General features: G+C 41.4%; 1 protein-coding gene across 12 annotated transcripts in view; it reads left to right on the plus strand.

The window, feature by feature from the left end:
- TCF4 (transcription factor 4) overlaps positions 1-22,859 on the plus strand; it is a 701,501-nt gene that overhangs the window by 186,171 nt on the left and 492,471 nt on the right. For all 12 annotated transcript variants that reach the window (XM_089690079.1, XM_089690075.1, XM_089690078.1 and 9 more), the window contains one exon: positions 19,050-19,149. In XM_089690079.1, the coding sequence (XP_089546205.1) occupies positions 19,050-19,149 (100 nt within the window). The remainder of the gene's footprint in view (positions 1-19,049; positions 19,150-22,859) is intronic.

The raw sequence follows: 22,859 nt of genomic DNA on the forward strand, positions 1-22,859 counted from the left end.
TTGGTATTAGTGGGAGGAATAGTGCTCCATCATTGGTATTAGTGGGGGGAATAGTGCCCCATCATTGGTATTAGTGGGAGGAATAGTGCCCCATCATTGGTATTAGTGGGAGGAATAGTGCCCCATCATTGGTATTAGTGGGAGGAATAGTGCCCCATCATTGGTATTAGTGGGAGGAATAGTGCCCCATCATTGGTATTAGTGGGAGGAATAGTGCTCCATCATTGGTATTAGTGGGAGGAATAGTGCCCCATCATTGATATTAGTGAGAGGAATAGTGCTCCATCATTGGTATTAGTGGGAGGAATAGTGCCCCATCATTGATATTAGTGAGAGGAATAGTGCTCCATCATTGGTATTAGTGGGAGGAATAGTGCTCCATCATTGGTATTAGTGGGAGGAATAGTGCTCCATCATTGGTATTAGTGGGAGGAATAGTGCTTCATCATTGGTATCAGTGGAAGGAATAGTGCCCCGCCATTGGTATCAGTGGAAGAAATAGTGCCCTATTGTTGGTGTCAGTGGGAGGAATAGTGCCCCATCATTGGTATTAGTGGGAGGAATAGTGCTCCATCATTGGTATTAGTGGGAGGAATAGTGCCCCATCATTGGTATTAGTGGGAGGAATAGTGCCCCATCATTGGTATTAGTGGGAGGAATAGTGCTCCATCATTGGTATTAGTGGGAGGAATAGTGCTCCATCATTGGTATTAGTGAGAGGAATAGTGCTCCATCATTGGTATTAGTGGGAGGAATAGTGCTCCATCATTGGTATTAGTGGGAGGAATAGTGCTTCATCATTGGTATCAGTGGAAGGAATAGTGCCCCGCCATTGGTATCAGTGGAAGAAATAGTGCCCTATTGTTGGTGTCAGTGGGAGGAATAGTGCCCCATCACTGATATTAGTGGGAGGAATAGTGTCCCATCATTGGTATTAGTGGGAGGAATAGTGCCCCATCATTGGTATTAGTGGGAGGAATAGTGCCCCATCATTGGTATTAGTGGGAGGAATAGTTCCTTATCATTGGTATTAGTGGGAGGAATAGTGCCCTATCATTGGTATTAGTGGGAGGAATAGTGCCCCATCACTGATATTAGTGGGAGGAATAGTGCCTCGTCATTGGTATTAGTGGGAGGAATAGTGCCTCATCATTGGTATTAGTGGGAGGAATAGTGCCCCATCATTGGTATTAGTGGGAGGAATAGTGCCCCATCATTGGTATTAGTGGGAGGAATAGTGCCCCATCATTGGTATTAGTGGGAGGAATAGTGCCCCATCATTGGTATTAGTGGGAAAAATAGTGCCCTATCATTGTTATTAGCGGGAGGAATAGTGCCCCATCACTGATATTAGTGGGAGGAATAGTGCCCCATCACTGATATTAGTGGAAGGAATAGTGCCCCATCATTGGTATTAGTGGGAGGAATAGTGCTCCATCATTGGTATTAGTGGGGGGAATAGTGCCCCATCATTGGTATTAGTGGGAGGAATAGTGCCCCATCATTGGTATTAGTGGGAGGAATAGTGCCCCATCATTGGTATTAGTGGGAGGAATAGTGCCCCATCATTGGTATTAGTGGGAGGAATAGTGCCCCATCATTGGTATTAGTGGGAGGAATAGTGCCTCGCCATTGGTATTAGTGGGAAAAATAGTGCCCTATCATTGTTATTAGCGGGAGGAATAGTGCCCCATCACTGATATTAGTGGGAGGAATAGTGCCCCATCACTGATATTAGTGGAAGGAATAGTGCCCCATCATTGGTATTAGTGGGAGGAATAGTGCTCCATCAATGGTATTAGTGGGGGGAATAGTGCCCCATCATTGGTATTAGTGGGAGGAATAGTGCCCCATCATTGGTATTAGTGGGAGGAATAGTGCCCCATCATTGATATTAGTAGGAGGATTGGTACCCCATCATTGATATTAGTCGGAGGAATATTGCCCTATCATTGATATTTGGTGCCCCTCTGGGGCAACTGCACTCACAATGTGTACATTTTATTTGCCTTTAGTCAATCAACCCCAGTGTTTTAGCAAACCATGGGCCCCGTGTATAAACCAGCAATATGACCTTACCATAAAGTAAAAAAAAAAAAAAAGAATGCACCTATAATACAGTGGTGATTGAGGACTCCAATGCAAGCGAAGCTCAATTCATAACAATGAAAGTGGATAAAAGAAACCCACAGGAGGAGAGCATCTCCTGCAATCAGAGATCCCTCTGTAGGATAAAGCTCCACATTGTGACCTGTATTTTACAAGTAAATAAACATGTTCTGTCCAGTGGAGGGCTGATAGTGTGTTCTTCTCTCCACTATAAATAGACCCTTAAGTGTTGTTTAGTTGAGTTTACATCAACTTTAAAATCAGCTCTTACAGGATAAGTGTACAAATAACAAAAAAGTGGACGAACTCCAAATATCCTACACCTATGGACCTCTGCACATAGTGACTCTGCTGCCCTGTGCTACCAGTGTAGCAATCCATACACTTCAATCCACAGCCTTGGAGTGAGTATCCATATTAATGCTCACAATCGCAAGAGCTCATTGGTTAGTGCAGTCACGTAACCATGCTGACCAATGAGAAGTGTATCTGAGGCTTCTTTAGGTGACCGAGAAGAAAGAAGAGCTTCTCAGTGATCAGTGTGCTTATATGGTCACGCTGGCCAATGAGGACTTGCCCTTGCGAGCATTATGAGGGACTTTCTCCTGGGTGGTATTGCGGTGTATGGGCCGCTACATTAGCTGCATTGTTCTTCATGGCTGCTATGTACGATAAGGTCCAAAGGGGTGGCCACGATAATTGGAGATAATTCACTTTTTTGTTTTTCATGAAATGGTGAACAAACCCTGTAAACCCTAAACCTTAAACCCTAAAACTTAAATTGGAAATTACTCACCTACACTTCAAGATTGTGATGTCCCTGAGCTCCCCGCTGGCCACTGACATCTCCAACCCTGCGGCTTCTGGATACCAATCGTCATTCGTTTTCATTGGCTGGACCAAGATGATGACACTCCGTACATGCGTGGGAGTTCACTCATCTTGGCATTCCCGAAATAGCACAGGGCATACAGATCAAGTAACAAACTTTAATGCAAAAGAGACATTATGGGGTTGGTTTACTAAAACTGGAGAGTGCAAAATCTGGTGCAGCTATGCATGGCAGCCAATTAGCTTCTAACTTCAATTTAGCTTTGACATTATAACCTGGAAGATGATTGGTTTCTATGCAGAGCTGCACCAGATTTTGCACTCCTCAGTTTTCGTAAATCAACCCCAGTATGTCTGTTCTGCAATAAAAGTCTTTACCTGTTTGCCTTTTTGTTTTTTTTGTAAAAGTTCCACTTCAAATAAACAGCTGATCACATAAGCTTTAACCTTCCATATCGATGCCCACCATGGTTTTGAATTGTCCAGCCAGCTCATATAAGTTTGATGGTCAGTTGTCCACCAAACTTTTGGCCATATAGTGAAGGTCAGGAAAAGTTCTTACTTGCTTTGGGTCATTTACTTATATTATTAAAGCAAAAAGAATGAGCAGGATAAACTTTTCTGGACACTTGGGACCTAGCCAGTGGTAGCGGTCATCAGCAATTGAATGCTGTGGTCAGTATCGGGTTCTGAGACGAAGAGGCAGTGACAGAGTGGACAACTTTTCAATGAACCAGCAAACACAAATGCTCCTGAGCTTGGGGATAGACTCGATGCAGGCTGCAACCACATTAAGAATGTCCTGGAACATGCACACCTTGCTGCCCTCAACAGACCGGGGGAATCCAAATATACTGAATGAGGAAAGAACAAAGAGAAGGCGCACAGGCCTAGTGCATTACCATAAAAAATGTTTTAATAAGAAATAAAATAGGTGTTGTACTCACAAACAACAATAAAGTCAAGGCACATCATAAAAGAACAGCTGGGTCAACACCGCGCTGAGTAACAGTCCGTAATGGGGAATGTAGACATCCAATAGGCTGGCTCTGAGGAAGAGGCAAGTCCTCGAAACGCGTCAGCCTATTGGATGTCTACATTCCCCATTACGGACTGTTACTCAGCGCAGTGTTGACCCAGCTGTTCTTTATGATGTGCCTTGACTTTATTGTCGTTTGTGAGTACAACACCTATTTTATTTCTTATTAAACATTTTTGTATGGTAATGCACTAGGCCTGTGCGCCCTCTCTTTGTTCTTTCCTCATTCTGGACAATTTTTCAATCTGCGTTCATCTGATAATAGCATACACTGTGGCACTTCGACGTTCATTTATACATAAGCCTTCACAAAATCAGACTTCCATTCTCTGCAGCAAGTGACAGCTCCACATTGATCAACTAATTCTTCATGTTTCAATGTTTCTGTGCATGCTTCTGTGTACTGTGTATGTTATGTGTTATTTTACAATGCAAATGCTAATGATAGAGAGAAATTCTTTTTTTTTTCTAATGAAACATTATTATTCTATCATTTCTGTCTATGAGGAACTGAAAGTTTTTCTGTTATACTTTGCCGTTTCCTATAAGCACCCAGGGGACTGGGAAAATTCTGCAACGTTTCTGTCATATCAGTCTTTTTTTATTTAGCATAGGCGTGTAGTGGACACTAAGAAAATGTTATTACCAAGTTCTTAGATTTCCTTTCGAACTAAATTTTGAGCTGTATTCTGAAGCAAGTTATAAAGAGTCATATTTTAAAGCAGCTTTTCTCAACCATTTTGCCCCAAAGAAACTAAATACAAACTATTTTCAGGTCTTGGGGTCTGCTAAAAATTATTAAAGTGGTATTAAGGTTCATTTAAAAAATAACAAAGATGCCATACTTCCCTGCTCTGTGCAGTGGTTTTTGCACAGGGCAATCCTCTTCTTCACAGAACCCCCGCCGGCGCTCCTGGCTCCTCTCCCATGACCAGTGCCTCCAATAGCAAACCACTTGCTATGGGGGCACTGGTGTGTGCTTGCTGCTGAGCCTGATGCATTCATAAGACACATAGAGCTGCAGCTTAGCCCCACTCTTCTCATTGGCTCACTGGCTGTGATTGACAGCCAATGGCTCCCGCTGCTGTTTCAGCCAGTGAGGAGAGTCCCAGGTCAGCCAAAGCTGGATCGAGATGGGACTCAGGTGAGTATTAGTGGGGTTATGAGAGGAGCAGCACACAGAAGGTTTTTAAAAAAACTTCAGCCTTTACAACCACTTTTGCCACTTCTGCGCCGCCCTATAGCAGAAATACTGATACAGGGTGGCACGGGTGCGCAAAATCACATATGGGGGCAGCACAGTGGCTAAATGGGGGCAGCACAGTGGCTAATCACACTGGGGCAGCACAGTGGCTAAATGGTTAGCACTTCCGTCTGGCAGTACTAGGGTCGTTGGTTCGAATCCCAGCCATAGCACCACCTGCCTGGAGTTTGCATGTTCTGCCTGTGCCTGCATGGGTTTCCTCCAGGTACTCCAGTTTCCTCCCACACTCCAAAGACATGCTGGTAGGCTAATTGGCTCCTGTCTAAATTGGCCCTAGTATGTGTATGTATGAATGTAAGTTAGGTACCTTAGATTGTACACCCCTTGAGGGTTAGGGACTGATGTGAATGTACAATATATATGTAAAGCACTGTGTAAAATTGACAGCACTATATAAGTACCTGAAATAAATATATACGTGATTTTGCAGTTCCATATAGGGGACGTGTGTGCCGTACCCACACCGCCGTTTGCGGCCTCGACTGCCAATCACTGGGTCCTGATTACTCGCCGGCACCCAGTAATTACTGAGTATCTCCGATGGGGGAGAGACCTGTGTATAAACAACACAGATCTCTCCCCTGTCGACTCCTGCATAGCAGAGCTATACAAAGCAGCGTATTTTCAGTGAAGCACACACAGCCAACATAGCGAAACAGCACACAGTTAACCATTTAATCGCCCCAGATGTTAACCCAATCCTGCCCAGTGCCATTAGTACAGTGCCAGTGCTTTTTATTAGCACTGATCACTGTATTGGTGTCATTGGAGATGTCAGTGACACCAAGTCAGTCCCCCCAGTGTCAGAATTCCTGCTGCAGTCCCGCTATAAGTCACTGATTGCCACCATTACTAGTAGAAAAACAAAATTCCAGTATCTATACCGCCATTTGTAAATGTTATAACTTTTATGTAAACCAATTAATTTACACGTATTGGTATTTTTTTTTTTTAGCAAAGACATGTTGCAGAATACATTTTGGTTTAAATGTATGATGAAATGTTATTTTTTAAATTTTTTTACTGGACATGTTTAATAGCAAAAAATCATACATTTTTTTTTTCAAAATTGTCAGTCTTTTTTTTATAGCTTAAAAAAATGAAAAAAACGCACAGGCGATCAAATGCCACTTAAAGAAAGCTCAGTTTATGGGAAAAAAGGACATACATTTCTATTGGGTGCAGTGTTGCATGACCGCACAATTGTCAGTTAAAGTAATGCAGCGCCGTATCGCAAAAAATGGCCTGGTCAGGAAAGGGGGTAAATCATCAGGAGGGCAAGTGGTTAATAGTAATAAATTAATAAATATGTAAAAGAATACAGGATGTGACATACCTGCAGTATTTGACACCCAAGGTGAATCACTGTTAACACCCCCTTGCCTATATGATAAGATGATCTGCAGTAAAATTTACAAAATGAAAATGGAAAATACTAATGGTTAGAAAAGAAATACAGACAGACTCACTTATGTTGTGGTCAGGCATGCCCGGTCAGTAAAAAAAAAGTGACCCTGCAGTTATGGTCAGTGAGAGAGGTGATCCCTTATATCTACGTTCTGTGAGAGGAAGACTGTCCCTTAAATTGAAGGTCAGTTGAAAGAATAGGTCAGTTCATTGGTGGCTGCTGGGCATGTTGCCACTTAGCTAAAAAGATCTCTGGTATCATGCCGCTAGCCCTTCAAGTGGCACTGGCCTGTTCAGATGGCAGGTCATTAGTCACTCATGGGATCCCTACCAACCTCGAAAGGCACAATGGGGTTCTTTGGAACCCTGATTGAGAATGGCGGTTTTAAAGGATGACTACACGCCAGGTCTGCTTACTATGTAGCTCACACCTTCAGTAAAAAATGCTAGGTTGAAAAGATAAATAATTGAAAGACATAAAAGTAAAAAATACTTGCTTGAAAAAATGTCATTCTTATTAACAATACTCCAGTACAAAAAATGAAGACTTCTGCTGTGTTGAGCTTTAAGTGACACAATTATTTATTTATTTCAGGTACTTATATAGCGCCGTCAATTTACACAGCGCTTTACATATATATATTGTACATTCACATCAGTCCCTAACCCTCAAGGGGTGTACAATCTAAGGTCCCTAACTCACATTCATACATACACATACTAGGGACAATTTAGACAGGATCCAATTAAACTACCTGCATGTCTTTGGAGTGTGGGAGGAAACCGGAGTACCCGGAGGAAACCCATGCAGGCATATGGAGAACATGCAAACTCCAGGCAGGAGGTGCCATGGCTGGGATTCGAACCAACAACCCTAGTACTGCCAGGCGGAAATGCTAACCACTAAGCCACTGTACCATCCACAAGTTAAAGCAAACTTGTCGTAAGACAAATCCATAGGTAGTTATTGAGGAGAGGAGGTAGTGCCGACATCGGCTGGGAATTCCAGGAGCGGTGACACCACTCATAGGCTCCCAATGTCCCAGCTGTTGCCGGTACTCCCTCCTCTCCACTGCAGTTGCCGCTCACTGATACAGGGAAGCTGCAGCCTCAGGGTCATGTGACCAAACTGGAGAAGAATTAAAATAGGTGAGTATTCACTACTTTTTTTTACCCAGGTTAGGCAGAATAGGTAGCAGGAGGGGGAAGGGAACATTTTTAGGCATAGTTAGTGTTCGGCTGGAATTCCACTTTAAGGCGCAGAAAATGATTGGTTAATCCCACAAATAACAAATGCAATACTTTAGAGGAAGGGTGAAAGGTTTAGTGTAGTTTGACACATTTGTAACCAAAAGGGGTGCTGTGGCTATATTTCTGGAGATCACAGGAATGCAGTTCGTTCTGCACTCCTGTGACCCGTTTTCATCCGACAGCGGGCCAATGCCTGGACCGGCAGCTGCCTCAGCCTCTCAGCAAGCCACTGAGAGCCTGAGCCAGCCGCTACCACCCCCTCCACCCACAGCTCAGCGTTCCAGTGAGTGCTGGAGGGGCAGAGCAGAGAGCTGAAGACTGACGGTCCCTGGCTTTCTGCTCATGGAACACTGAGAACTGAGGGATCAGAGGTCTTTGATCACTAAGTTCTCAGTCTTAGAGCCGGCAGGTGACAGATGAAGCATCGGAACGATGCTGCATCCACCTAGGTAAGTATAGATTTTTTTTTTGTAAACCCTACTTCTTTTTAAATAGTACATTTTAGAGGTCTATATACACTGACTGGCCGCTTTATTAGGTACACCTTGCTAGTGCCAAGAAAATCTCCCCCACACCATTACACCACCAGCCTGAACCATTGATACAAGGCAGGATGGATCCATGCTTTCATGTTGTTTACACCAAATGCTGAGCCTACCATCTGAATGTTGCAGTTGAAATCGAGACTCATCAGACCAGGCAATGTTTTTCCAATCTTCTGTTGCCCAATTTTGGTGAACCTGTGCGAATTGAAGCCTCTGTTTCCTATTCTTAGCTGACAGGAGTGATACCCGGTGTGGTCTTCTGCTGCATACCTTGGTTGTAACGAGTGGATATTTGAGTTACTGTTGCCTTTCTATCATTGTCTGCCCATTCTCCTCTGTCATCTGACATCAACAAGGCATTTTTGTCCACACAACTGCCGTTCACTGGATATTTTCTCTTTTTCTGACATTTTCTGTAATCCCTAGAGATGGTTATGCATGAAAATCCCAGCAGATCAGCAGTTTTTTTAAATACTCAGACCGAGCCGTCTGGCACCAACAACCATGTCATGTTCAAAGCCACTTAAATCCCCTTTCTTCCCCATTCTGGTGATCATTTTGAACTTTGGCAAGTCATCTTCAGTAGATGCCTAAATGCATTGAGTTGCTGCCATGTGATTGGCTGATTAGCAATTTGTGTTACCAAGCAATTGAACAGGTGTATGTAATAAAGTGGCTGCTGAGTGTATCAGATCAAGAAAGTGGAATACGTAAGGACAAAAGAGGGACATGAGTAATTTGGTTTCAATCCAGGAATCATCCATCCATATGAGAGAAATTTGGGAGCTAGGCAATCAGGAAGCTTGCCGGTACTTTTATTAAGGAGCACCCTGGTTTCATGGTTTTCACTGTATGGGAGTTGGGCTGCAAGTTTCAGACTTTTCGAGGTGCAAACTATTCCTAGAAATTTAGCTAAAATAGGGGAAAAAAAGTTTTTTTTCAAGGTGAACCTGTGCTTTGGTAATGCAAGGCAAAGCAGAAGGTTCAGTTTAATTCCAATGCATGGATATCCATGCTGGGGGGAGTAGAGTGCCTTGCTTTCCATTCTAAGCTGCAACATGGAGGTGAACCAATTGGTGAGGAGAAAAGGAAATGTTAGTAAAATTATTTGCAGGGGACAACATTAAAGTAAAATTCTTCCTTTGATTGCCAAGGTTTATTTTAAGGGTTAGTATCATCCTAAATCCAAACGTTTTTCTTGAATTGATGGTTTGTAATGTGGCTGCATATATATTTTTTGTAATTTAGCCAATTTTCTGTGCTGCAATTTAACTTTACACTAGATGACAGTTCTGCCAAGTAATGAAGGGGTTGTTTTCTCCATAGCTTGTTGACAATTATTTTATCCAATGGTTACATAGATGATACTTTTGTGGCGGTTTATGCCATCCATTTACTCTCATGCTTTGCTATACCAGAACTATTCGTATTTCCACTGGGCCATGCTTTGTGTGTTCTGCATATTGCACGTAATGGCTTCAGGACTCCTTGTTTACTCCAAGACCTGATTTATTGATATTTTATACCACACATGACCATTTTTATAGTCAGATTCCCATGATATTGTATTGATGTTATATTTATAAATGTATTAATAAATATAAATATAGATCTGGACTTTAAGTTCGAATGTGCCTCTAGAGACTGCAAATCTTTTGAGATGTCCTTTGAGCTTGTAGTGGGTTGGATCAAATTTTGGTTGTTCATTCAAGCTTTGGTGTTTTTTGGTCCTGCTTAAACATTGGTTGGACTCCCTAAAGCAGGGCTTAAAATTTCAAGTCCTGAGCTACTAGCCAGGCCTTAGAGTTACTCGCCACCAACAAACACACACAGAGACACCTGTACACACACACAGACATGTACATATATATACACACACAGACGCCTGTACACACACACACAGACATGTACATATATACATACACACAGAAACATGTACACACACACAGACATGTACATACATACACACACACACACACACACACACACAGAAACATGTACACACACACAGACATGTACATACATACACATATACACACACAGAAACATGTACACACACGCACAGAGACACATGTACACACACACAGACATATACATACACACACAGAAACATGTACACACACGCACAGAGACACATGTACACACACACAGGCACGTACAGACACGCATACACACAGATACATGTACATACACAGAAATACACACACAGACACATGTACATACAGACACATGTACATACACACACAGACACATGTACGTACATACACACAAACACACATGTACACATACATGTACATACACACAGACACATGTACAGATACACACATGTACATACACACAGACAAATGTACATGCATACACAGACACACACAAACACACACATATGTACCCCCCCCCCCTATAAAGTTGCAGTACTTTGTTGTTCACTCACAGAACCAGGTACTGCACTCTAGGGGGAGGCAGAGAGCACAGCACACACTCCTTGCTTTGCTTTCACTGCGCTCAGCTCTTGAGCAGTCTGACGGCTCCCAGTGCCAATGACAGGTCTGACCTGAGCTCCGAGCTTGCTCAGCAAGACGGCCCTAGGGGACACACTTGCCCCCACCATAATTTCCACTCGCCATTGGTGAGCAGGTGAGTGGAAATTTCAAGTCCTTCCCTAAAGTGTATGTAAAGTCAAAGCTTTTTTCTTTACTTTTGGATAGAGTATGAAAGGGCTTAATCCATGTCTATTTTTTATTGCTGTTTGTGTCTCTGTTGTGGAGGTTAACTCTGTCTGTTGGTCCTGCTAACAATTGTCTTGACAATTGTCTCTGTTAGAGTAAGTGGTAGGAAGCCCAACATCTTCTTAGTTGTCACCGGAACAGAAGTTGATGAGAATTTTTCCAATGTGTAAACTTGTTTTTGTAAAAAAAAACATCTGGCCAAATGTGGATCAAAATTCAGCTGGTTCAGAAGGGATTAGCAGAATTTCATTCTATGTGTGGCCACTATGGTTAAACAGAATTCAATCTACCATTTGACTTCTGTTCACCTACTATAAAATCCGTTAGATCAGTGCCGCAGGCAATAGTCTGCAGTGCTGACCTGCGTATTCTGACAGCAGGGGAGTCTCCCACTGTTAGAAGATTTCCCCATCCACTTCAAATGTGTGGATGGGTGAATTGGGAAGCGTGTTGAAACGAAAAAAAAAAAAGAAATCACCCATGTATGGGCGGCTTTGGAGGGCAGTTCCTTCATTTGTTGAAATCTTCTCTTACTTCTTATTGTTTCTCTGGCACAGGGAGTGAAGGGAAACAGACAGAAAAACTCTGCTGATCTCCATTGAACAGGCAGATAACAGGTCTGTGTCAGCTCCGCTATGCAGAGCGGACACAGACACAGCTCACTGTTCTCTATGGGGCATCAGATGGAAACGGGCTGCCTGTCCATTTCCATTCAACTGTCATCCGATCCAACCACCGGGCGGATGAGGAGCAGACACCCATCTGTCAGTTTGTAGCGTACAGGATCTACTTGGATGCCGGATATCGTATGTACTCTCCAGCGCCTCAGGATATGCACAGTCAAAAGGGAAGCCAAGGGTGCCAGGACAGCGACAACCAAAGGAAATGTTCCAGGGGTGCAGCCCTCCTCAGACAGGGAAATCAGCCACTGGAAAGAGAGAAAACAGGTGGCGCACTCACCTAGTGCATTATCCAAGGTTTATTGTAGGAATGAAATAATAAAAACATACTCACAGACGAAGCATGTATCTAAAAAGCATAGAAAAATGACAATGGCCACAACGGCGGGCAAGGTGTTCTCACTGTCAGTGCGGTCAAATGGCTGACGCGTTTTGGGGACGAATCCCTTTCCTCAGAGCTGATGACCAACCTCTGATGCTGATGTATGGTGTATGGACAGAAAGAGCCTCGCTGTTGATGCCTGTAGGTGCCAGCGGACAATCAGACCATCAATGTAAAAGGGGCCTTACCCTTAATGAGCAGAGGTCTGCAGTGTACTCATGTTGGAGGAGGGATTCATAACCTAACCTACATTATGCAAACAATGGCAACTTGAGTGAAATGCCACATACTGCTCAAGCAGCTTTTCAGGAATTGAAATTTCACTGCTAAGGCCATGTCACACTGGGGATTAATTCCTGCTACAAATCACTAATGCCAGTCATTAACAGCAATTTGTAGCTAGATACATAGGGGGGATTTACTAAAACTGGTGTAGCTGTTCATGGTAACCAATCAGCTTCTAACTTTAATCAAATAAGCTTCAGCAATAAAATCTGGAATCTGATTGGTTTCTATGCAGAGTTGCACCAGATTTTGCACTCTCCAGTTTAGTAAATAACCCCCATAGTCGCTTTAGTCATTGGCATTTTTTTTTTAAAACTAAGAAGCAGTTTTTTCCAGCTACAGGTCATACTTCTACATGAATACCTTAGTTTTTGATGCAACAAATCACTTTTCTATAGAAATGTCTAGTAAAGCTGTAGCTGTGAATGCAAAGTGATTGTCACATGTTGGTGATATGAAATGCTTCACAAACCTCTTACTGTGCTAAAGACAATTGTCAACAGGACCAATAATGGGAGTGAATCTCTCCAGCAGGGACACAGACAGCAATAAACAACTCAGCTAAGTTACTGAGATACAAATATATGTAAAATTAGCAAGTAAGGAATTCCATAGAAAATAATTTTGATTTCATAGTCATTCATTAGGGGACACAGGGCTGATGAAAATTATATACAATTGGTTTTACGGCTGCTTAAAAGAGATTGGATACTTGCAAACAAAGCTGCTAGTCAGCAGACTTGAGAGAGAGGGAATTGCACCCAGGCATATGTGGTACTCGAACCTCTTCAGACTCCTCGTGGACGCTCTGTGTACTAACAGATCTACTATCCCAAGGACCAGTTTTACCACCGTGCTTCACAGTTGCTGGCTTTAACAGTCAGATTGTGGTCTTAAAGCGGAACTAAAGTTCCACATGAAAAAACTGTAGTAGGGAGGCTTTTGTTGCAGAAAAGACATGCAATGTCTCTTCTGCAATAAAATGTCCCCACCTGCTTGTTCACTGTCTTCTCCAGCAATGTAAACTGAGATGCTTACAGCGCCGTGATGGCCCCTGAGTGCCAGGAAGACTATTTTTTTGTGCATACGCAGGGGTGATGCCATCCTGCGCCGGTCAGTGAAAAGGCCCGAAGACCAACCCCAATGATGGGCAGGTGAGTATTAATACCTTTAGATCCACTTTAAAAGATAGAGGCTTGCCCAATTTTGCTTTCCCTACCATTTGAAAGCTAGGAAATCCACTATTGGCAGAGTGTATCATTGCATTTGAAAAGCATGGATATTCTATCCCTGAAAATACTTTGTTGGGAGGATCCTGATCTTTCTGTAGTCTGTCCAACATCAACATCTGGTCATAAGTACCATCAGTGGTCAAATCTAGGTCCTAGTGGGCTTGATGTATCAAAGACCACTTGAATCTCTCTCCATAGTGAAAGAGTACGTGTTACTTACATAGTTCCTCCTGTATTAGTTCCTTGGCCTATGACCCAAGGGATTCTCAACCTCTTTCTGACAATTTTTCAGAAAATGCCCTTTGGACCTATCAGAAATATTCCTCTGTCTACGCCCCCTCAAAGGTAGCCTTTCATGTAGCTATTATCTCTGCAAGATGAGTTTCTGAATCAGCAGCCTTATCACTCAAAGAATCCTTTCTAGTTTTATGCAAAGCCAATGTTGTCTTGAGGCCTAATGCCTCTTTCCTCTTCATGGTCCTTTCACCTTTACCAATCTGTTTTGCCCCAGTTCATCCATGGAAAATTTCCCTCCATTGTTTTGATGTGGTACATGTTGTTTTTCTCTGGACTACTGCTCCATTTAGACTTACTGATTCTCTTTTTATCATTCCTAAGGGTCGTCATAAGGGTGGCCTGATTCTCATTCTACTGTGTTAAGGTGGATTAGGCACCTCATCATCCAAGCCTATATCTTAAGGACATGATTCTGTCATTTCCTGTCAAAGTTCACTCCACTAGTTCAGTTAGTGATTGGATATGGACTTTTCATCATCATTCTTTGCCAGGTTTCCACCTTGTCTTCTGTTCAAATGTTCATTAAGTTATACAAGGTGCATGTCCAGGCCTCATCTAATGCTAGTTTTGAACATAAGGTTCTTTAGGCAGCTCTGTAAACGTCTTCTAACTCCATCATTATTCCAATTCCATCTTTGTTGTTTTCTTGTGCTTGTTAGCATTTTGTTGCTATGCTGCCTAACCCTTAGTTGAATTGCTTTTTGACAGCCCAGTTCATGATTTACATAAACCCTGTGTTCCTTAATGAATGGGATTTTTGACTTGCCATAAATTAAATTTCTTGGAGTTCATCTAAGGATAGGTGCCACCCCTAAGCCTTTATGACCTACTCCTACTATTGCTTTTCCACAAAACTGGAGCATGATGGGGGGGGGGGTATTTTTAGCTGACTAACACCTTTGTTTGCCAGTGTCCAATCTCTTTTAAGCAGCTGCATAAACAGTTGTATATGACTTACACCACCCCTGTGCCCCTTAATATCCTTTTTACTGTCAAAATTCCTGTTTTCCTTAGCGAGAAATTGCTGTAAAAACAGCGTGACACAATAATTAGGCTGCATTTTGGTGTGGTGCACAAAGTAAATGCTTGCTTTGGTTTCCATCAAAATGCACCTTTTATAGAGATGAATGGAAATAGAAAACACACCGGAATGCATTACGTATAGAAGTGTGAATGTACTGTAGCTTTAGTAATAGATCTACTCCAATAGCAGCCCAAACATCAACACAGATACAATACATACAAAATTAGCCAGATAGTCAGATTTGGTTAAAAGTCACTTATTTCATGCCTAATACAAAAAACAAGGTCAACACAAACCATAAATGTTTGTAAGAGATGAAATGATATTATCGGTGATCCCTAACAAAGTCCATTAAAATATATCCTCTGCAATCCAATTGTGTAACAGCATTGGCTGACTCATCCCCATGCTCCTCGGAAATAAGGTGTCAATACTGAGAAAGATGGCTGGCTACCTCCCGAGTAGACTAAAAACTTCTGTCTAGCAGATCCCAAGCCTGACACCAAGCAACATCCTGAAAAAACATAAAAACCTTGCACAGTGTACTAGGTACAGCTGGGGATGTTGCACGTAGTCTCTTCAGACTCCCTATAATTTCACCCTCTTTCCTTGAAGTTTGCTCACAAATAACAGACTTTGGTTGGCCGAAAACATTTTGTTAGGGTGCTCCAGCATTTTTTGTAAAGGATTGGTCTGTTTAGGACAACCCTAAGGACAAATCACATGTGCTTATGACATCAGAAGTGGCTTTTATCACACTTAGAGATGTTTTCACTTGTTCTAAACATTCTGTCCCATGGAAGCAGCATAAATGTGAATCTTTGCTGTGCCCATGCAGAGCAAACCAACAGTTTTTCTTTAAAGCAAGTCCCACCAGTTTTCCCACCACTTTGTTTAGTTGCTGGAAGCAAACAGAAAAAACACTACTTCAAGCTGCTATTCTCTCCTCTCATTTAAAACGGATATGAACTCTAAAAGTGAAGATTTGATATCTTATAGGGAACATTTAGAAATTCTTTGTAAAATATCAGTGCAGTTCCCATACCATGAGCCTCATAGCTTTATATCTTTAGTGTGAGATTATCTAAGCACCTTTGCCTCTGACTGCTATTCTCTAGAGATTTGGTTTTCCTTGCTGGAGAGGAAGTTGTACATGAGGATCTGCAGTGTAAGAATCTCACAAAACGGCACCTGCTGCAAAAAGCTAAAAGCACATTTTAAACAAAACTTGTCCTGAGAGACATCCATAGGCTGTAGTTGCTGCTCGCAGATGTCTTCTTTAATTTTCCCCAGTAGTTACCAAACTGTCATAAAAGAATAACAGTTTTAATTTCGTCTATAATTTAAATAACATTTAAGCAGAGGATACCTTCAGAGAAAACCACGTGACTAGTAGATTTAGAGATCGAAACAGTTGGTATAAGTGGACTTTGACTTTTCCTAATTCTGCAAACTTCCCATTTACCACTTTTATCAAAGTGGAACTAAACTGAGCACTGCATGCAGAAAATGCAATTGAATTCATTTTTTAATATGAAAAATCACCAATCTGTCCATGTCTCCATGCTTTATTTTGTTGAGAAATCACTCTGAAAAACCTAGCATTTCAAGCTACAACTGGCTTGAGAAAGGGCAGATTAGTTTTGTGGCATTTACTTCCTGAAATTCATCAGCCCTTTGCTCAGGCATGCAGGCAGGACAGTGTGCCTAGCTGAGAAAGCCCCTCCTATCCTCCTCCTGATGAAAAAACTTCTGGGATGTATGACATCATTTTAGCCTAGGCCAGAAACCAGGAAGCAACTGAAAAAATAATTTAAAAAAAAGTTTAAAACAAGCAAATATTCTATATCTTCCTATGAATTTACTACGGCTAGAAGCAAAAGTATTAAAATTTGGTAATGTTGATTGGGAGAGTTTAGTTCTACTCGATGACCATTAAGAAGACATTTTTCTAATTATTGTACCAAGTGTTTTTCAGTTAACATTACCTCTGCATATACATCAATACCTGTTTTTACTGTAGTGCCGTCTGAGGGCCCAAATATCATGGGCATCCAGTATTGCATTTTGGGCTTGTCCCTTGTGCACAGATTTCTCCAGATTCTTGAAAATTTTTAATGATATTATGTATTGTAGATGATGATATGTATTTAAACTGTTTGCAATTTTACATTGAGGAATATTATTCTGAAATTGTTGGACAATGTTTAGATACCGCTTTTTGGATTGGTGAACCTTTGCCTATCTTTACTTCTGAGACATTCTGGGGTTGATTTACTAAAACTGGAGAGTGCAAAATCTGGTGCAGCATTGTATTGTAATCAGCTTCTAACTTCAGCTTGTTCAAATTAAACTTTGACAAAAAAATCAACCCCTCTGACTATCTAAAAAGTACACACTATAAGAAAATCGTACGAACATTTTCATACGAGGACCGATTGTCCGATAATCGGGTCGTTTGTACATAGCTTTCGAGTGCCGATCACGACAATTCGTATGACAATATCTGAAGGGACAAGCGCAAAAATTTTTCTCGTACGATACCAGATCATACGATTTTTGTTTAACCCCTTCCCGCCGATGCCTCCCAGCCCTTTAAGAGATTCAGACGCCGGGAGGCGGGGCGGTTGGGGCATGGTTTAGGAATCATGTGACCACCGTGATGACGCGTCACGGCGGTCACATGATCGGGAAAGGTCCCGATCGAAAGAGCGGACCGGGACCTTTCCGTGAGTACCACACATGTGTGCCGGGAGCGCGCAGGGCACGCGCTCTCAGCAGATATGTATTTAGTTGCATGGACGCAAATGTGCGGCCGCTCGGCGTCTAGGCCCAGACGCCGGGCGGCCGCACATTTGTGTGCGGCTGGTGCAAAGGGGTTAATCAGTACAGTAGTCGTCTGAAAATACAATACAAATACAACGCAATACATGACATCACTTTCTAAATTCTTTTCTTTCATAGGAGACTTTTCGTATCTTTAGTAACCTTTTCACTTTCGATGTGAGACTAGCAGGCGAAAAAAAACGGCCGATCGTTCGTCCGATATTCCCTTCGTATGTACGGGGCATAAGACACTCTTTTTATACCCAGTCATGTTACTGTCCTGTTGCCAATTAACCTAATTAGCTGCAAAATGTTCTTCCAGCTCTTGCTTGTTCGTACCACTTACTTACTTTTTCGTTTTCTATTGTGAATAAATATGGGTTTTAAGATTTGCAAATCATAGCACATATGGCGTTTTTATGTAGATTTTACACAGCATCCTAACCTTTTTTGGAATTGTGGTTTTATTTTATGAGGTCTGGTATTTTAAAATGCATACAGTATATGGCAGAGGTTACCTTTACTAACAATTACATGTCCATTAAATGACCATAGGACCCAAAATAGAGGCAGCAGAAGTACAAAAATCTGCATTTTTTCCTGTAAAAACCCATCTTGGATCCACCCCTTTACACTTATTACATCTGACTATTGGTGAGTGGGGCCCCATATCCTGTTAAACAATGATCAGGAGTTTTGGGAGAAGGGGCCAAGCTTGAGTTTTACGGGAATAGTTGAGATCTGCATTCAACTTCAGCTGCCATAATGTCCTCTGTATGTAGGTGCGGGATACTTTTACTGATATGGTTGTATGTTTATAGATGTATTTGTGTGCATGCCTTTATTTTTGTATAGGAGCCCTTACCTGCATGTTTCCATTATAATTTATGTAAAAAAAAATGGACAAATCCATTCTTCATTCAAGAGCTATTCAGTCCAATGTTGTTACTAGTCAATCATATTAAGAAACTGGGAATAATTCTTCAAAATGTTGGTGGTGTTATGTATTTTTTAGGTTATTGGCTTTCCTTATTCTTGGGATTTGTCCAGCCTTCCATGTGTCTCCTATAATGTGTTTAATCTTGTGCATGATACATTTTACTGGAAATAGGGAACCATTGCTGATCTCTCCCTCTTTTTATTTTTATCAGCATAACTACGGGGAAGGATCTCATTATGAACACATGGCAAGCAGGGACCTGACTTCACACGACAATCTCTCGCCACCGTTTGTAAACTCAAGATTACCGAGTAAGTTCCAGGGATTGTTCGTTTTTGTGCTGCTAATCAGTAATCTTGTAACATTTTGTGGTTAGACCTCAGAAGGTTGTAGGACACGCCATGATATAATGCTAAATAACCAGTCCAATATCAGGGTTTATATTGTACCCAGACAGTCAAAGCAGGCATCGACGTATCATTGCAATTAGTATAAATGTAATCATTTATTGGTTGGTATTAGGTGATGTCCGAACAATTGCATCTTGGCCAGGCCTGAAGGAGGCCCTAGGTCAGTGCTACTATTTTTTGATCCTATGGGCAATGCCTTGTGGAGTTTTTTCACAGTATACCAGCCCAACACAGTCACTCTGATATGTGCTGCACAGTGACTTTTAATTTCAGAAATAATTTTAACCAGATTATAAAATAGAGATGGTCAGAGAATAAAATTGGTGCAGTGTAAGGGCCAGTAGCTGAGTAAGGGCCAGAGGGACATTTACAGTGGTCATATTTGGTAAATACTACTGTATATATGCCAATATTTGCTTTTTTAACTCATTAAGTAGAGTTTGTGTTCTTCTATATTGCATCTTGTTATCATGTAATGTTCTAGCTCAGCGATTATAAAGCAGGGTTCCATGAAACCAAATGGCTCCTTCAGATGTTGTCAGGGGTTCTTTGAGCTGTGGCAAACTGACCTCCCATCTGATAATGCCTTCATAGTTCCAGTGCCAAAACCACTTGGCATTGCCAGCAGCATGTATAATACATAAGGGGGGATATGCTCTCCATGTATAATACATAAGGGGGATATGATCTCCATGTATAAATACATAAGCGGGATATGATCTCCATGTATAATACATAAGGGGGGATATGATCTCCATGTATAATACATAAGGGGGGATATGATCTCCATGTATAATACATAAGGGGGGATATGATCTCCATGTATAATACATAAGGGGGTATGATCACCATGTATAATACATAAGGGGGGATATGATCTCCATGTATAAATACATAAGCGGGATATGATCTCCATGTATAATACATAAGGGGGGATATGATCTCCATGTATAATACATAAGGGGGGATATTATCTCCATGTATAATACATAAGGGGGGATATGATCTCCATGTATAATACATAAGGGGGGATATGATCTCCATGTATAATACATAAGGGGGGATATGATCTCCATGTATAATACATAAGGGGGGATATGATCTCCATGTATAATACATAAGGGGGATATGATCTCCATGTATAATACATAAGGGGGGGGGATATGATCTCCATGTATAATACATAAGGGGGGATATGATCACCATGTATAATACATAAGGGGGGATATGATCAACATGTATAATACATAAGGGGGGATATGATCAACATGTATAATACATAAGGGGGGATATGATCTCCATGTATAATACATAAGGGGGATATGATCTCCATGTATAATACATAAGGGGGGATATGATCTCCATGTATAATACATAAGGGGGGATATGATCACCATGTATAATACATAAGGGGGATATGATCTCCATGTATAAATACCTCAGTGGTTTATATAGTGAATTTTGTGTAGAGTTATTCACCTTGAGATCATCACAGAGGACAAGGGGGCACTCTTTACATCTGGAGGAAAAGAAATTTAATCTCCAAAAACAGAAAGGTTTCTTCACAGTGAGAGCTGTGAAAATGTGGAATAGACTCCCTCAAGAGTTGGTTCTGGCCAGCTCAGTGGATTGCTTTAAAAAAGTCCTGGATTCTTTCCTAGATACACAGAATATAACTGGATATAACATTTATAGGTAAAGTTGATCCAGGGAATATCCAATTGCCTCTCGGGGGATCAGGAAGGAATTTTTCTTTGTTTCTGTTATAAAAGTTTGCAAATAAATAATTGTTCTTCATAAATTTCGGCCGAGATGTATTCTACTACATGTCTTTGGTGAAAATAACCCAAATTAGGATGTATTTTTTAGTTTTAGGAAAGTTATAGAGTTCACAAACTATGGTATAGATCTGAATATTGATCAATCCTGAAGTACTGACAGCCAATCTAATTTTTTGAGGTCCAAGAATGTCAGAATAGTACAGATATCCCCCAAATGACCCCTTTTTGCAGAGTAGACAGTCCGACGTACTTCATAAGAGGAATGGCAAGTTTTTTGAAGTTGTATTTTTTTTGTCATAATTTTTCGGGAAATTAAAAAATTAAACAAATTAGTTTCACTATTTTTTTTTACAAACTGTCACCAGTGCAGTACAGCGTCATCATATAACTGGCATGGCGGTGATCAGGGACACTGACTGGTGACAGTATGAAAAAAAAATATATTTTTTTTTTATTTTTTAAATTTTTTTTTATTATTTTAAATTTTTTATTATATTTTTTTTCTTTTTTTTAAGATTTGTTTTTCATATTTCACTATGACCAAAGTAGTACAATGTTACCACAGTAACATTGTACTACTTTGGGGAAGTAATCAGTATTTTTTTTTTTACACAATTTGCTTATAGCAAAGAATTACTTTGCTATAAGCAAGCATTTACCTGAATGACATCGATTCATTCAGGGTCTTTTTTGTGTGCTTAGCTGTGATTTGGTCACAGCTAATCACATGACATGTGCATGTGATCGCTGTGACCATTCACAGATAGACACTAGTATACAATGGATGGCATGAATGAAGCCTTCCATTGTATACAACTGTCATGCGACCTGCTGCGATTGGTCACAGCAGGTCACATGGTATTGGCAACGGGGGCCGGTACTCAGATCTGTCATCGGCCGTGTCCAAGGCACATGGCCGGTGACAGATTGCGCCGCTGCGCGGCTCTGCAAGCACGAAATCTACAGCATTTTGCTGGCCGCCAAACGGCTATTGGCCGGGTGGCTATTGGTAAAGGAGGAAGGGGGAAGGAGGAGGAGGAAGAGCGGAGCTTCCTCTTTTGGGTGAAGTTCCACTTTAAGTCACTTCCAGCAGCTGTGGTATTTTATATTGCAATGTTACCGAAAACATATTTGTCTGCTTTTTTCTGGTGAGGTTCCTTTTTTAGAGGACACCTCTCACCACAAGCATAGTCATAACAGACTAAAAGGTGAGCCTTAGCTTTCCATCGGAGCTGCTAGGGTCCCCAGCTGTGAATTCTCCATATGTTACAATGGCAAATACACTAGAGAGTGCATGATGCTTATGCCCTGTAGTTGATTTACAATAGAAACAGGGTAAATCAACAGGATCATTGAAATGCCAGCCCCTTAGTTTGTTTTTTTTTTGTTTACAAACGATTTATTTTTGAAATAGACTGTAAAATAGCATTACAGCTTCAAACAGTATATAAAAACAGAAACAAGGCACAACTGAAATGTGCATGTCAGAAAGTACAATCATGTAAGGTAAAGAGAAAAAGAATAAAGAACTTAAGTACATGAGCAATATAAATAGAAATGTATATAGAATTATTCAGCTACTGACAGAGTAACTCAATCTATCCAAACATGGGTGTTTCTTGACCACCTCCCGTTCTATATAAACGTTGTATATAAACGGCCGGACGGTGGCACTGCAGGGTCGGGTGGCCTTTTATAAACGGCCTTCCCACACCCTGGGAGCGTGCAGCACCGCAATCCGGGGCCCGCTGTGTCCTCTGGACACGGTGAAACACCGATCATTGGACCGATGTGTACACCGATCTGTACGAGGTCCCAATCATGTGATCG

Source organism: Staurois parvus, unplaced genomic scaffold, assembly GCF_062004578.1.
Source record: "Staurois parvus isolate SC_StPar_1 unplaced genomic scaffold, SC_StPar_1.0 ptg000513l, whole genome shotgun sequence".
Taxonomy (NCBI): Eukaryota; Metazoa; Chordata; class Amphibia; order Anura; family Ranidae; genus Staurois; species Staurois parvus.